The sequence below is a fragment of the Sturnira hondurensis genome, unplaced genomic scaffold, assembly GCF_014824575.4.
Source record: "Sturnira hondurensis isolate 20B ecotype Veracruz unplaced genomic scaffold, ASM1482457v3 Scaffold0011744, whole genome shotgun sequence".
Taxonomy (NCBI): Eukaryota; Metazoa; Chordata; class Mammalia; order Chiroptera; family Phyllostomidae; genus Sturnira; species Sturnira hondurensis.
The window spans coordinates 1,032,131-1,050,598 of NW_028084375.1; the positions used below are offsets into that span (position 1 = coordinate 1,032,131).

Consider the following 18,468-nt stretch of genomic DNA (forward strand, 5'->3'; position numbering starts at 1 on the left):
GCTATCCCCAGAATCTAAAAGATATTCACCTACGCTTTTTACTAAGAAGTTTTAAATTTTCATCAATTAAGTCTTTAATCCATCTGGAATTGATTTTTCTATACAGTATGAAGTAGAGATCTATTGGTATTACTTTAAAGCCAAGAATTTCTTTTTAATTTTTATTTCATTTTAGAGGGAGGGAAAGGGAGGGAGGAAGAGAGGAAGAGAAACATCAGCGTGCCAGAACACCCACCAGCTGCCTCCTGCAGACCCCCAACTGGGAACCTGGCCCACAACCCAGGCACGTGCCCTGATCAAGAATGGAGCAGGTAGCCTTTTGCTGTACAGGATGGCACTCAATCCAGAGTCACACCAGCCAGGACAAAAGCCAAGAATACTCAAAATCAAGTTTTACTTGAATTACCCCAAAATAAAAATATTCTGCATTTATAGGGCAATCTGGGAACTTCTGGGTGGTTGGTAATTAACCTCTCACTGTAAACAATTAGAAAATTGGACACAATACAGGTAGCAACTATTTTCAGCCAATAGGCAGCAAAGAACTGTGATCCATGAGAAAAGAGAGACAAACGAGATGAGCCCTATCATAACCTAAGCTTTCTACCTAGAGGTAACTCCTGAACTGTGACAGAGGCAGGAGCCCCAGATCACAGTTCAGCAACTTCACTGCGTTGAGAAGGCAGAGACTGGAGTTCAGGGAGGCCAAAGTAGCTAGAATTTGCAGGACAGAGTACAAAAGAGGAAGGAGCTAGAGACAAAGCGCAAGAAACCTGCATAGAATTTCCTTGAACTTTGGCTGAATAACAATATTAAGACAGAACTATTACTAGGGTACACTGTAAAATAGATAATTCCTATTGTTCAAAAAGGGTCTAGAATCATTTGACTTCCCTCCAGCCAGAAGAGAGGCCTCCCTTGAGTCTGCATGATATTCAGAAGAGAATTCAAAATAGCCATGCTTTAGGAGTGAGAAATTGGTTCTATAGTAAAAGCTGCTTTAAACTCACTCTAAAAGAGCTTAAAAACTCATCTCAAAAGGGTCAGAGAAATCTAAGTAACTTAGCTGCATATCAACAACAACAAGAACAAAAAATCCAACACTATTTAAAGGAGTATAACAAAACCTAACACAATAATACTATATTCATAATCTGTAATGCTCAATGAAAAAAAAAGCATAAAAATTTGACTTGCAACCAAAAGTAAGGCAGTAGAAACAGACTCAGAAGTGACAGACACAAGAGAATTAGCAGACAAGGACATTAAGCAGTGATCACAGGGTACTTCTGCTTCTGTTTAGCCCTTAGGAAGCAGCGAGAACAGCAATCCCACCCCAGACATAAGAGTTCCTGCTCACTTGCATGTCTTTTCCATGGGCCTCTTCCGCTAACAGGAAGGACTAGGGACGGGACAGGGGACTAGAGATAGTTTCCATTGGTAGTCTGGGTTTAAGGGAGGTGACTGGCAATTGTTAGTGAACAGATACAATATATCATCCACTTCCCCTAAACCCTTCTCTTCTACTAAGCAAAAGCCTTAATACTTGGGGAATAGGCAGCAAATCCTCTCATTCAGAGGGCAAATACAAAGATCCACTGCTTCTGGGTAAAGAGAAAACGTAACAGAAAATCAACAAGGAAAAGGTGGTTTTAAATGACAGTTAGCCCAGATGGATTTAACTGATATAATGAGAGCATTCACCTCAAAGCAGCAATAGAGCACATGTTAGGCGACAAAACACGTCTCAGTAAATTTAAGAAGACTGAAATCACATTAACCATCTTCTCCAACAACACAATGGTATAAAACTAGAAATCAATTACAAGAAAAATACTGAAAAACACACTAACACATGGAGGCTAAATAACATGTTACTAAACAGTGAATGTGTTAATGATGAGATCAAGGAAGAAATGAAAAGATACTTTGAGATAAATGAGAATAAAAACACATCAACCCCAAACCTATGGGACACAGAGAAAGCAGTCCTAAGAGGGAAATTCATAGCAATACAGGCCTACCTCAAGAAACAAGAAAATCTCAAATAAACAATCTAACCTTACATTTAAAGGAACTAATAAAACAAAACAAAACACACAAAGCCCTAAGTCAGAAGAAAAAAGGATATAATAAAAGATCACAGCAGAAATAAACAGAATAAGGGTTTTAAAAAACAATACAAAGAAAAAAATCAATGACCCTTGGCTAGATGGCTCAGTATGTTGGAGTACTGCCTGTACACCAAAAGGTTGTGGGTTTGATTCCCCATCAGGGCACATACCTAAGTTGTGGGTATGATTCCTGGTCAGGGCACACTGGGACGCAACCAACTGACATTGCTCTCTCTCTCTGTCACAAATCAGTAAACATATCCTCAAGTGAGAATCAAAAACAAAACAAAACAAAAAAAACAATGAAACTAAGAACTGGTTCTTTGAAAAGATAAACAAGATGATAAACCTTTAAACAGACTCATCAAGGAAAAAAAGAGAGAACCCTAATAAATAAAACAGAAAGGAAAGAAAAGTGACAGACACCACAGAAAAACAAAGGATTTTAAGAAAATACTATGAAAAATTATATGCCAACGAATTGAACAATCTAGATGAAATGGATAAATTCCTAGAAACATACAATCTTCCAATTCTGAATCAAGAACAAAAAATCTAAACAGAGCAATTACTATCAATGAAACAAAATCAGCAATAAAAAAACTAATAAAAAAAAGTCCTCGACAAGATGACTTCACAGGTGAATTTTATCAAACATTTAAAGAATTAACACCTATCCTCAAAGAATTCCAAAAAATTCAAGAGAAGGGAAGGCTCCCAAGCTCATTTTATGAGGCCACAATTTTCTATTTCAAAATCAGACAAAGAAAATTATAAGCCAATATCCCTGATGAACAAAGATACGAAAATCCTCAACAAAGTATTAACAAGCAGAATTAAGTAATTCATTAAAAAGATTATACACCATGATCAAGTGAGATTTGTTCCTGAAATCCAATGTTGGTTTAAGATCCACAAATCAATAATGTGATACACCATATAAACAAAATAAAGAATAAAAAAATCATATGATCGTATCAATAGATCAAGAAAAAACATTTGATAAAATCCAACATTCATTAGTAATAAAAACTCCCAGCGAAGTAGGAATGGAGGAAACATAACTCAACATAATAAAGGCCGTATATGACACACAGCTGACATGCTCAATAAGAGAAAAGCTAAAAGCATTTTTCTTAAGATCAAGAACAAGACAGCATTGTCCACTTTTACAACTTTTACTGAACATAGTTTTTGAAGTCCTGGACACAACATTTGGACAAAAATGAATGAATGAATGAAATGACTCCAAATTGGAAAGGAGGAAGTAAAACTGTCATTATTGGAGATGACATATTATATACAGAGAACCCTAAAGATTCTACCAAAAGCTACTAAAAATGATAATTTAATTCAGTAAAGTAACAGAATACAAGATTAATATTTAGAAATCAGTTGCATTTTTAAAATCCAATAAATCAGAAAGAGAAATTAATAAAACAATCCCATTTAGAATTGCATCAAAAATAAACAATAAAAATATACAATACCTAGGAATAAATTTAACCAAAAAGGTGAAACACCTGAACTTGAAAAACTGTAAGACACTAAAGAAAGAAACTGAAAAAGATACAAATAAATGGAAGCATATACTGTGCTCATGTTGAAAGAGTTAACATCATTAAAATGTCTATACTACACAAAGCAATCTATAGATTCAATGCAATCCCTATCAAAATATCAATGCTATTTTTCACAAAACTAGAACAAATAGTCCAAAAATTTATGTGGAACCACAATACATCCCCAAGAGTCACAGCAATCTTGAGAAAGAACAAAGTTGGAGATAGCATACTATTTGATATCAAACTATACTACAAGACTGTAGTAATCAAAACAGCATGGTAGTGGCATGAAAACAGACACAAGATCCATGAAACAAATAGCACAGAAATAAAACCACAGCACTATGGTCAATTTATATATGACAAAAGATGTAAGAACATAAAACTGGGGGGAAAGGTGTTGGGAAAATGGACAGATACATGCAAAAAGAAACTTATACTACCTTCTTACACCATATACACCACATAAGAATAAACCCAAAAGAGATTAGATGCTTAAATGTAAGACCCAAAACCATAAAACTCCTAGAAAAAAACATAGGCAGTAAACTTTCTGACATTTTCCTTAGCAATATTTTTTCTGACATACATACTCAGGCAAGGGAAACAAAAGAAAAAATAAATAAATGGGACAACATCAAACAAAAGAATATCTGACAGCAAAAGAAACCATTTACCAAAATGAAAAGACAATCTACTGAATGCCGGATGATAGATATTCATTAATGATACCTTTGATAAGGGGTTAATACCCAAAGTTTATAAAGAACTCATAGAACTCTACACCAAAAAAAACCCAAAAAAACAATCTAATTACAAAATGGGCATAGGACTTGAATAGACACTCTCCAAAGAGGACATACGGATAGCTAATAGATATCTGAAAAGATGCTCAATAACACTAATCATCAAAGAAATGCAAATTAAAACCACAATGAGATATCACCTTATGACTGTCAGAATAGCTATCATTAAAATCAACAAAAAGTGTTAGTAAGGATGTGGAGAAAAGGAAACCCTCCTGTGCCATTGGTGGGATTGTAAATGGGTACAGCCACTATGAAAAACAGTACGGAGATTCCTCAAAAATTAAAAAATAGAACAACCTTATATAACCCAATGATATTATTTCTGGGTATATAGCCAAAGAAATCCAAAATGTTAACTTCGAAAGATATATGCACCTCTATGTTCATTTCAGCATTGGTTACAATAGTCAAGATATGGAAGCGACCCAAATGCCCATCTACAGATGAGTGGATAAAGAAGATGTGGCATATACATATGTAATGGAATATTATTTAACCATAAAAAAAACAAAATATCGCCATTTGGAGCAACATGAATGGACCTAGAGGATATCATGCTAAATAAAATAAGTGAGACAAGAGAAAGACAGACACCATATAATTTCACCTATATGAGAAAAATTAAGAACAAAATAGAAACAGACTCATAGATTCAGAGAACAAAGTGAGCAAACAGAAGGGAAGCAGGGAAGCTGGGTGAAAAAGATGAAGGAATTAAGAAATATAAACAGTAGTTGTGAAGATGGTAGCATAGGTAAATGCAGCTCACCTCCTCATACAACCACATCAAAAACTGCAACTTAAAACAACCATCACTTAGAACCATCAGAAATCGAGTTGAATGGAAGTCTGACAACTACGGAATTGAACAAACCATATCCATCAGTATTGGTGGAGGGACAGAGACAAGGAATGGGCTGGTCTGACATCCAAAGTGGTGGATAAACTTCAGGAGGGATATTTTAGGAGAGAGGAGTCCCAGCCCCACACAAGGCCCCCCAGCCCACCATTCTAGTGCCAGGAAGATAAGTCTCCACAACTCCTGGCTGCAAAAACCAGTTGGTGGAAGAAACGTCCAGAGTCCCAAGCAGTTCCTTGTAAAGAACCCACACACGATCTTACTCAGACTCATTCCCTCTGAGCTCCAGTACCAGGGAGGCAGCCTGAAAGGCAGCAGGGGCACACAAGGGAGTGTCTGGCATTAAGGTGACATCTCTCTCCCAGATAGCAAGATGGGTAGAAGCCATTGTCCCTTTTCTGACTGCGCCCCCCTCCCCACCCCCAGGGCTGGCCAGTGAGGGTCATATCTGAGAATCCATCAACCTGGCTAACACTGTTTGCCTTGCCCAGGAGATGCCCTGAGACTTTGGCCCACCCAAGCTGTTAACAGTGGCTTACAGTGGCTTTTCCATATGAATGGCTGGTCTTGGTGAATGCTTCACAACTTCCCAAATCCTATCAAACAAGCAATAGCCAGCCACAGTAAGCCCCCAGGCCGTGGCCCTTTGCTAAATGGCCCCATGAACAAAGCTAACAGCAGCCAGCCTAGATTCACAGCATGGCTTTGACTAGGAATTTTTCAAACCCAGCACAAGTAACAGCCAACTCAGGTTGCTATATAGATCATGCAGGGTGGCCCCAGGCAAAACACAGGTAGAGAGCTGACCTTGGCCTGCACCACCTGGGAAACCCTAGAGCCCCCACACCCAGAGGATAGCTACAAACCACAATGCAGCACCACTATGGTGCCCCTGCACAGCTGATCCTCCACAGAGAGTGGAGGTTGGTGGTCAGAGGACACAGCCAGTCCTTGCAGCTGACTGGCCTGGGTAAATCCCTCCAATTGACCTGCCAACAGCAATCAAGGCTCAACTACAAGACGAGGGTGTACTCAGCCCACACGAAGGGTCTATTTCAAGTATCAGTTTGGGTGATAGGGGAGGCTGTGCCACTGGACCCTACAGAATACCTACTATATTAGGACATGCTGCTAATATAGGGAGTCTTAGCAGCTCTACCTAATACACAGACACAAACACAAGGAGCCTGCCAAAATGAGGAGACAAAGAAACATGAAGCCCAAAAGTAAAAACAGGTCAAAACTCCAGAAAAAAACCTTAAACAAAATGGAAATAAAAGCAATCTATCAGATGCAGACTTCAAAACACTGGTTATAAGGAAGCTCAAGAAACTTAGTGATAATTTCAATAGTATAAAAAAGATTCAGTCAGAAGTGAAGAATTCACTAATTGAAATAAAAAAGATTTACAGGGAAACAACAGTAGAGTGGATGACACTGAGAATCAAATCAATGATTTGGAACAAAAGGGAGCAAACAACCATGCAGAACAACAAGAAAAACAAAAGAATCCAAAAACAAATGAGGATAGTATAAACACCCTCTGGGACAACGTCAGAGGTCCAACATCTGTATCACAGGGGTGCCATAAGGAGAAAAGAAAGAGAAATAAATTGGAACTCTATTTGAAAAAAATAATGAAAGAAAAACTTCCCTCATCTGGTGAAGGAAATAGACATGCAAGTTCAGGAAGCACAGAGAATCCCAAACAAGATGGATGCAAAGAAGCCCACTCCAAGACACATTATAATTAAAATGCCAAAGGTTAAAGATAAAGAGGGAATCTTAAAAGCAGCAAGAGAAAAGCAGTCATAGTTATTGACAGAGGAGTTCCCATAAGACTGTCAGCTGATTTCTGAAAAGAAACTTTGCAGGTTAGGAGGGATGGGCAAGAAATATTCAAAATCATCAAAAGCAGGGACCTATAACCAAGATTGCTCTACCCAGCAAAGATGACATTTAGAATGGAAGGGCAGATAAAGTGCTTCCCAGACAAGAAAAAGACTGGAGGGGCTCATCATCACCAAATCATTATTATATGAAATGTTAAAGGGACTTATTTAAGAAAAAGATCAAATCTATGAACAATAAAATGACAATAAATATGTATGTATAACAATTGAATCTAAAAAACAAACTAAACCAATAAGAACAGAGACAGAATCATGGATACAGTGAGTGTTCCGATGGTTGCCAGATGGGAGGGGGTATGGTGAAACAGGCGAAGAGGAGAGGGGATTGAGGAGTACAAAGAGATAGTGACAGAATAGCCACAGGGATGTAAAGTACAGTACAGGAAATGGAACAGCCAAAGAACTTACCCACATGACTCATGGACATGAACAACAGTGGGGAGATTGCCTGAAGGAGCTGGTGGTGCTGGGTGGGGCAGGCAAATGGGGAAAAGTTGGGACAACTGTAATAGCATAATCAATAAAATATAACTTAAAAATTAATGGGTAGTTGTAAAACAGTCGCAGGGACTAAAGTACAGCATAGAGGTATGGTCGATAATGTTGTAATAACTATTTATGGTGATAGGTGGGTACTAGAATTACTGGGGAAATCACTAGATAAGCTTTATTTAGTTTTCTAAATACTATGCTATATACCTGAGACTAATATAAAATAATACTGAATGTCAACTGTAATTTAAAAATAATTTTTTAGGGTCAAGATATGAGTAAAAGCAAAACCTCTTACTCCTGGGGAGAGTCTATAAAGCACAGGGTGGGGGAAAAGTGGATTTACAGCTGTTCATATAGAAAATAACATAATAATAGGTAACAATACAAGAATAAACTCTGTGTTTTGTGTACTCATAATTGTAAACCTACTTTTGCTACACCCTGTACCTTAGGCCCAGGTTCCTATCCTTATCCTATAGCAAAGATCTGCTATGGGTTGGGGAGAGACATGAAACTCTTTCTCAAGACTAACCATAGATAGAGAGCTGACTGGAAGTGACAAGGAGGAAGGTAAGAGAAACTAAGGAAGCCTCGCCCCATGACACAAGAACACAAGCCCTGCCTAAGACTGAGTCTGAACCAGGAAACACAGAACCAATCTACCCCTACACAAATCCAGCCCAAGTAAATCTAACTCAAGTAAAAAGCAAGATCAGTCTACTAGTGGGGTAGGGGCCAGTGTGTGGAGAGGGAACCTGTCTGGGGTTCAGGTATGCAGGGTGGCTAAAAGCTGAGAGGGAGCAGAGAACAGATCACTAAGAAAAACCTTCCAACCCCAAGTACAATACAAGGTAGCCTACCATTAGAAGGACTTAAAAGCCTATGGCACAATAGGCTAGGTATTGATCACCAGCTAGGTACTGATCAATCCAGCTAGGTATTAATCACCCCTAGCTGGTGTGACTCAGTGGACTGAGTGCCAGCCTGCAAACTAAAGGATCGAGAATTCGATCCCCAGTCAGGGCACATGCCTGGGTTGTGGGCCAGATCTCTAGTAGGGCACCCAAGAGGCAACCACACATTGATGTTTCTCTCCCTCCCTCCCTCCCTCCCCCTCTCTCTCTAAAAAAATAAATAAATAAAATCTTAGAAAAAAGAATGTGACTGGCATAGAAATTAACTAAATCAAATTTATAAAAAAATATACTGATTGCCACAACAAAATCCAAATTGAGCTTAATTAACTCACTTCTCTAACAGAAGAAAACACTTTCCCATTTCTAAGTTCAGTTTCTAATGCTCTACACAGGATGCCTGGCTTTTAGTCATTATTATAGTACAGAAGAGCAGACAACATAAAACCCACTTATGTCAAGAGATAAAGCAGTCTCCAACATACCCAGATGCTGAAACTATCAGGGACTTTTAAAATAACTATGATTATTATGATAGAAGACCTAATGGAAAGGGTATACAACATGTGTGACCAGATCTGAAATTTCAGGAAATAGAGAACATTAAATAGAAATGATAGAAATAAAAAACATAGTACCACAGATGAAGAACTTCTCTAACAGGCACATCAGTAGACTGAATATAGCTGAAGAAAGAATCAGTAAAGTTGAAAACAGGGTAATAAATGTAATCTAAACTAAAACAAAAAGAGAAGGGGAAAAATAAGAATAGAACATTCAAAAGCTTAAGGACAATATCAAACAGTCTAACATACCTGTAACTTGAATCTCAGAAGGATAAGAGAAGAACAAGGCTAAAAAAATATTTGATAACATACTGGCTAAGAATTTTTTAAATAATAAAAGAAAGAATAGTAAATAGAAGACCTATCAAGTTTAGAAAATCCCAAGCAGGATAAAGACAAAAAGACTGGAGTGATACTATAAAGGGAGGAAAGAAAAAACTATCAACACAGAATTTTATACTCTGTAACAATATCTTTCAAACATAAGGGTGAAATACTTTTTTTTTATTCTTCTTTTTTAAAAATTTATTTATTTAATTGTTGTTCAAGTACAGTTTTCTGACTTTTACTCCCATTCCAGCCCACCCTCCTAGTGCTCCCCACCTCCCTCCCATTTCCATCCCCCTTAGTTTTTGTCCATGTGTCCTTTATACTAGTTCCTTGAAATACTTTTTCAGGCCAACAAACACTAAGAAAATTCACTGCAAGCAGATCTGCACTACAAGAATATTAGTGGAAGTTCTTCAGGCAGAAGAACTATGGAAAGTGGATTTACACAAAGGACTGAAGGACATCAGAAATGGAAATATGTGGTTAAAAGTAAAAAAAACTTCTTTCTCATTTTAAATATCTTTAATTATTTTTATTGTATATTTTCCATCACCATTTACCCCAATTATGCTCTCTTCCACCTCCACCAACCCAATGTCTTTAATTATTTAAAGCAAAGATAAAAACAAAGTATCACCGAACTTACTACACATACAGAAGTAAAGTGTATAAAACAACAGCACAAAGGATGGGAGAAGGAAATGAAATGTACTGTTGCAAGATTCCTATAGTACAAAGATAACACTTACAAATTAAAGATGTATACTGTAAACCTAGAACCACCACTAAGAAAAAAAACAACAAAGTACATCTAATAAAGTAATGGTAGAGATAAAATGAGATCATTACAAAAATACCCTATTAAGAAAAAGAAGGCAAGAAAGGAGGGACAAAGGAAACAAAAAATTGCATGAGACATAGATAACAAAGAATAAGACAGTAGATTTAAACCTAACTATATCAATAATTACACTAAATATAAGTACACAATTAGTATACACATAACAAATAAAAGACTGAGATTACCAGACTGGATAAAAGCAAGCCATAACTACATGCTGTCTCTAAGAAACCTCCTTTAAATGTAACTATATACACAGGTTAAAAGTAAAAGTATGGAAAAGATATCCAATGGAAACAATGATCAAAAGCAAGCTGAAGTGTCCTGGCTGGTGTGGCTCAGTGAATTGAGCGCTGACCTGCAAACCAAAGGGTCACCAATTTGATTCCCAGTCAGGGCACATGCCTGGTTTGTGGGCCAGGTCCCTGGTTGGGGGGGGGGGGCATGTGTGAGGCAGTCGATGTATCTCTCACATATCAAAGTTTCTCTCCCTTTCTTTCTCCTTTCCTTCCCATCTCTCTAAAAATAAATAAATAAAATATTTTTTTAAAAAGAAAGCTGAAGTGGCTCTATGTAAATATCAGAGAAAGACTTCAAAACAAAGAATATTACAAGGGATAACGAGAGATATTTCATAATGTTAAAGGAGGTAATTCATTAAGAAGCAATAGCTTCATTATACATAAAGAAAAAACTGATAGAGCCGAAGATTTTATTCAGGTTTTATTGTAGAAACTCCCTATAGATTAACCTTCCCAGTGATAACAACTACAAGCTCTGGACAAAATAAAATCAACTAATTACCTGAGAATTCTAAACAATAAACTAAAAGCAAGAAGATGGAGAAGGGATTCAAAACATGGAGCATTTCACAGGGTAGAGGTGTCTCCTGCTTTTAAGGGGTTTTTGCCCTGCTAGTGAGCATCAGTCACAAAATAGCCTTACTTGGGCAATAAAAACTGTGATAGAAATTCTGACATCTTTCTGGCTGGAGGAAAACAGGAAGGATTCTGGGGAATCATGGTTGCCACCAGAATGAGTGGAGAATTCAAGAGGAAAGAGCACCAAAAAGAGAATCAGTTAATTCTGTGAATTAACATGCATCTTGGGCTGCTCTCTCCCCGAATGATATATACACAGGACAGGCTCAAAGTAGCACAGCAAAGGCTGAAAGAAGTGAACTGAGACTCAAAGGTGGCACAGCTTACAATTGCCAGACAAAAGTGAAACATCAACATTCTTCACAGGAATATCACAGAACCCAGAATCTACACACTAGAACATTCACAATATCCAGGATACAATTCAAAATTACTTGTTATACAAAGAACCAGGAAGATATGCCTCTTTTTCAAGGGAAAAGACACCAAACAAAGGTCAATCTCAAAAAGATGTAAATACGGAAATGTTCAGACATACAATCAATGGAACAGAATAGAGTACAAAAATGAAGCCACGTATATATGTTCAATTCATTTTCAACAATGATGACGAGGTATTTCAGTGGGAAAAGGATTTTTTTTCAACACAAGTTGTTGAAACAACTAAATGTCCACATTGGAAAGAAAAAAAAGAACCTTAACCCTTATGCGATATACAGATATTAACTCAAAATGGATCACAAACCTAAACATAAGAGTGAAAAATACAATGCAGCCACTATGGAAAACCATCTGTTATGTTTTCAAAAGATTAAACATAAGATTTACTATATGACCCAGCAATTCTACTCCTAAATATGTGCAATAAATAAAAACATTATCCACACAAAAACATGTACATACAAGCTCATAGCAGCATTACTCCTAACAGCCAAAAAGCAGACAACCCAAAAGCTCATCCACTGAAGGGCAGATATATCGAATGCAGTGTACCAATATAATGGAAGGTTATTTGGCTGAAACAAGCTACAATGTAGCTAAACCTTGAAAACACGTATGATTTCATCCATATGAAATTTCCGTGAGAGGCAAATCTATAGAGAAAGAAAGCAGATGAGCAAGTTACATAGGGCTGGGGGGAACAGGAGATATTGAGGATAATGGCTAAATGGTACGGGGTTTCTTTTTGAGATGGTAAAACGTTCTGGAATTGACTGTGGTAATGGCTGCAGAGCTCTGCTAACATACAAAGGACCACCGGCCTGTACAATTAAAATGGGCAAGTTTATGGCATGTGACTCATATTTCAATAAAGTTATTTCAAAAACAGAGAGCTAAAACTATAAAACCTTTACAAGAAAACAAAAGATTCGTTCATTCCCTTGGGTTAAACAGATTTTCTTAGAACACAAAAAGCATTATCCATAAATGAAAAAAACTTACCAAGTGGACAAACTGACAATTTAAAACCTGTGTTCTTTGAAAGACACTGTTAAAAATAAAATAAAAAGGCAAGCCACAGACTGAGAAATATTTTACAAATTATCTACCTAATAAAAGGCTTAAATACATGAAAAACTTTTACAAGGAAATATTAAGTCAAACAACTCGATTTTTCAATTGGGCAAAACAGCTGAACAGATACTTCATCACAGAAGATATAAAAATGACTATTAAGTGCATGAAAATAAACTCATCATCATGAGTCACTAGGCAAGAGCAAATTAAAACCAGAGTGAAATATTCACTAGAATGGCTAAAAATTTTTTATAAAATGAAAATACCAAGTGTTCAAGAGGTTATGAAGCAACTGGAACTCTCCCCTGCAGATGAGAATACAAAAATGGTATAGCTTCTTTGGAAAACTGACAATTTCTTATAAGGTTCAACCTACACTTACTACATGACCTTGCGATTCTATTTCTAAGTATGTATGTTCTCAGGAGAAATAAAAATGCATGTTTATATAAATACCTGTACATTAATGTTATTTCATGGATGCTTTAGTTATAACAGCCCCACACTGGGAGCAACCCAAATGTGTATCAAGTGCATGGATCAATTATAGTAGATCCATCAAAGGAATACTATCAGCAATGAAAAAGAAACAAACTATTAATATATACCACAACATGAATTAATCTTAAAAGAACTACACTAAGTGAACAAAGCCAGACACCAAAGACTTCATATGGTCATTTATTTGACATTACAGAAAAGGCAAAATATGATGACACAAAGTTGATCGTGGTTGACGGGAGTTGTGGTAGGTGGAGAGGACTTGCTGCAAAGGGACATGAGGAGACTTTTTGGGAGAATGAAACTGTCCTATACATAGTGACAAATGTCTATGTACATTTATCAAAACTCATGAAACTTGACATTTAACATGGGTGAATGTTAATACAGGTAAATTATGCCCAATAAAATTGATTTTATAAAAAATTAATAATTTCATTCCTTTTCTGAAGTCTACAGTGATTCCCAAAGTCTTAGGTAATTCCCCAAAGGGTCTTAATATCCAATCTGCTCTATCTTAGGACTTGGCCTTGATTTCTACTTACTACATGCCTTATGATTCAAAGTATAGCATCTCTGAAACACAAAACTCTAAATTTTGTGTGTAAGCTTCTGAGTATCCGTAGGCCAGGCTGACACAAAACCTATGTGCTATTCATCTCCAGCTAAATCACAGATACAATCAAATGTTATTTGATCCTTCTGGAACTTTTCTGGCTTTCTTGCTTGCTTTTCTCATCTCCCCACTAAAAAAATTTACCATAAATATCTAGTGGCTCATTCCTATACAGGGCACAAATGTCAGCGTCAGAGACTGCAACTTCAATAAGCAGGTCAGCTTTAAACACAGGTAGTCTGTTTGCCAATATCAAGTAGAACTCATTGCGTTTTTTACGAAGGCAAATAAAGCATAGTGCAACCAAGAGAAAAATGAGATAGACTGGCCCTGGCTGGCGTAGCTCAGTGGATTGAGCGCAGGCCTGCGAACCAGACGATCACGGTTCGATTCCCAGCCAGGGCACATGCCTGGGTTGCAAACCGGTTCCTTGCAGGCTAACTACCAGCAGGGGATGCACAAAAGGCAACCATACATTGATGTTTCTCTCCCTCTCTCCTTCCCCTCTAAAAATAAATAAATAAATAAAATCTTTAAAAAAAAATGAGATAGACTGGACTATCAGTGGCAATTAAGTTTTGAAGAACAAAGACATTCAGAAAAAGGGCTGGCATATATCACTCAGAATCCGAGATGAGTTTTTCTGCATATCTACAACAGCAACAGAGTGGAAATGAATAAAACAGTTCACATGAATTGCATTTAGAATACAATTAGGATCTTGAGGAAAACCAGAGTTAATCATTCATACAGATATCTCCCAAGAAAATGAACAAAGTGTGGAGAGGAGGATAGGGCTTTCGTAGGTTCTGAGGTGGACAAACTGTATATGACATGTTTCAGAAGACACCACCTTTTGAAAATAATCTTACTCTATAGCTCTACAGTCAACAGTGAGAGGTATGGCAACCAATAAAAGAACAAACAAATAAAACTTAAAACCGTCTGGAATAATATGGAATCATGCTTAAATTGAATAGGACTCTTCATTACGGTAGCTCACCCCCTGCAATAAATCAGGTTCAGTGTCTTTTATTTACATGTAAACCCATCTTTTTGGTAGGCACACTGATCTATGTTGTAATCATTTATTCTGGTGCTCTATTATATATTGTAAATGGTAATACTGGAGGAAACAAAAGCTAGATGTTTGAGGGTCGAATTGGGCTGACACTCACCACAAACTTCTCACCATTCTGCTCCACATGTTTGTATGTGGGGACCGATATGGGCACTGCTTGCTTTTCTGTGTAATCATAAAATGATTGTCCCAACGAGTCGTCACTGGGATCTAGGTTATCTGCCTCATGAGGAGGTACAGATAACACAGTCAAGATCAATTCCTTCTCGCCTGCTCGGATCAGGTCCACCACCTGCTTGTGTGTCGCCCCCTCAACATTCACGCCGTTCCTAAGGGGAAAAAGGGAAAAAGACAATCCCATAAACCAGAAGGGTCCAAACACCTTGTACTTCCACCCTCCTGCCCCAACTCCAGTGTCATGTAGAATGAACCATAAAATCAAAAGATTAATCTGGTTCCAGAAGAGCTGCTTATGTTCTTAAACATCATAACATACAAAAGTGTTTATGAACTTGTCGCAGGGGGGTGGGGGAATGGACACAGGCGAGAGGACCCACCCTTCCTCTATGCTAGAATCCCACACACAGCTTCAAGACAACACAGAGGAAGGAGGGTGAAGCTGAGGAGGAAACAAAGCTTTTAAAGCCGAATATCCAATTCCCTTATTCTCACTAATCATGTGTATGATGCAAAATGGCTTTTAATAATTCTGCCATTTGAACTGTGCTTTGTCCTTTTTAAATCTGGAAATTCTGTCAAAACAAGTTTTCCACAAAATACATTCCCCTAACTTATAAAGACTCAAAAAATATGACTTAAGATAGTTCTTTTAGATGTACATCTGATTTATTCACATATCTTCGAGTCAGTCAATTTAATTTTCCTTTATGACAAGTTTCATTACATTGAGGCTTAACTGGTATATATCTTCATACACACTAGTTTCTTCTATCAATCAATTTTTTTAAAGGCAATGAGATAACCTCTGTAAAATTTCATTATCTGACCCAAATTTCTTTGTTCTCCAAATCACTTTCATTAAACTTTTAGAATTGGTTTTCTGCTGTGTTATCTCACGTAAGGCCTGTGTTTTCAGTTCACACTAAAAAATACACATCTAAAGCTAACAGTAAATCAACCTACTCATTCTCCTTCCTGTTTCATTGTGTATAAAAGGCTAAAACTAGGAAAAGTATGAGGTCTGAAAGAACAATAATTTTGTCAAGAAAGATGCTGAGTCTCACAAAACTCACTCAGCAAACCCAACTACCTTCCCAGAATGCTGACCCAGCTTGCTGTCTCAGCAAAAAACGATCAGGCAGCTGGCTGACCCAGAGGTTCCCTCCATGGCTATCCCAAGAGAGCTTAGAAATACATACCTGGCCTTTAGTCAGTTTGATAAAATCTTTTCTATTCTTTAAACTTTTTTACTCCTGTTCCAAACCATTAGGGTATTTCCTTCCTCAAAATGACACTAAGTTTAGTAATAAGTCTTCTATAAACTTTTCAATCACTGGAATTGTCTTGATCAGAGTCTGGTATCTGGAACATCCATTTATATAAACAGAACAGGCAAAAGATCACCCAGCTAGCCCCCTTCCTTATTTTGGGTTTAACAATCTAGCTAGTAAATTCAGCACTGTTGACATTTCACAACCTAAATAACTAATATACATACATATATCAGTAATTTTACAACTGGCTAGCTCTAGAAGAAAATACAGAGCTCCTTCCAGTAATGGAAATTTGTGCTTTTAAAATTTGGATCAGATCAGACTAGTGACCAAGTAAAAATGGCGAACTCTGATCACAGAGCAAAATGATTAAAAAGGGGGAAAAAGAGGCTTTGAAGATAGGTTTACATAGGTTCAAATCCTGACTCTGCCTTTTAATATGAGAATTGGTCTTGATCAAGTTATTTAACCCTTTTTTTAGTGCTGCTTTCTACATCTGTAAAATGGGGACAATAGTAAGTCACTAGCAGGGTTGTTGTGAGGATTAATGTAAAGTAAAACCTAACTTGCCTGGCCCTGGCTGGTGTAGCTCAGTGGACTGAGTGCAGGCCTGCGAACCACAGGATCGTGGTTTGATTCCCAGTCAGGGCGCATGCCTGGGTTGCAGGCCAGTTCCCAGCAGGGGACTCACAAGAGGCAACCATACATTGATATTTCTCACCCTCTCTCCTTCCCTTCCCCTCTAAAGATAAATAAATAAAATATTTTTTTAAAAAAAACCTAACTTGCCTGAACACTCACATCAGAAAGTATAAAAAGGAAAGAAGTACTGTGTATCATCAGTTCGTTATGAAGACATTCTGGATAAAAGAGAAATGGAAACTTAAAGTTGGGATCATCAAAGGATTTCATCTAATTCTTTGGCCTTGGTAGTAGTTCTGAGAAAATGTTTTGCTGGTGGAAGAAATCAAATTGAAAAAGCAAAAGCTGGAAATCATCACAGAGGATTTCATCGATCCCCAGGAATCTCATCAGGCTCCCAATGCTCTTGGTTAGTTTTTTTTAAACAAAGCGGGAACACTAACACTTTGAGATGGAACTAAATTGTTTTAGTATCCTGGATACTAAAACCAGATTTTTATGTTAATATAATTTTATGAGATGCATATTTATTAAAATAAAAAAGAAAGGTTTAAGAACTGATGCTCAAATCTTACTTTTCAGCTCCCTTATTTTTTTCTATTAAAGGCCTTTTAATCAAGGCTACTCTATTGATAGGGTTGGAGGTCAGTAAACACCTACAAAATCTGTGTGTAAAATTGTACTTCTGTGCACAGATGTATTTTTTCCCTGGGTAGAAGATCCACAGCTTTCATCAACTTCAAAAAGGAATATGAAATCTCCAGAAAGGTTTAGAACTACTGCTTCCAATGCACCTCCACTCATTCAGTTTTCAAATTAGAACACGTTACTCCTTGAGTCACTCACAGAAATAAGCCCCAAAAATCATCAGAGAAACTTAAGTGAAGCTTACTCCAAGAGCAGCCAGGGAGTAAGGGAGCTTGCTTAGGTTTCACTTCTGTATTAGGAAGCCCAAGCTTCAAATTGACTATCATTCCTAAAATGATATCATTTTATAAATGATATCATTCTCTTTTTTAAAAAAGAACTATCACTGTCACATTCTAAACTTCTAAACACACTTACTAGTATTTAGTTGATTCAACTACGGAAGGAATGCTTTACATTCCATGATTTAATATACAAAGCTGGAAATTCCTTCATTCTTCAGAGAATGAAATGAAGTCAATAAAAACCTGAGTGTCTGATTTCAAAACGGGCCCTCCCTCCTCAAGAATTAAGAGGTCTTTACAGTCATGAAAATGTTTGTATGATATCCTCTTTTTCCACAAGAATGCTACTATACCAGGCTCAAACTAGGTATGGCCCAATTCGGACAATTCTGAACACATAAGTGAAAGCAAACTACCCAAAAGAAATTCTGCAGTAA

At 37.1% G+C, this 18,468-nt stretch overlaps 1 protein-coding gene across 1 annotated transcript in view; it reads right to left on the minus strand.

Moving 5' to 3' along the window:
• SNX27 (sorting nexin 27) overlaps positions 1-18,468 on the minus strand; it is an 86,461-nt gene that overhangs the window by 38,702 nt on the left and 29,291 nt on the right. The window contains exon 2 of the mRNA XM_037060371.1: positions 15,101-15,332. Within this exon, the coding sequence (XP_036916266.1) occupies positions 15,101-15,332 (232 nt within the window). The remainder of the gene's footprint in view (positions 1-15,100; positions 15,333-18,468) is intronic.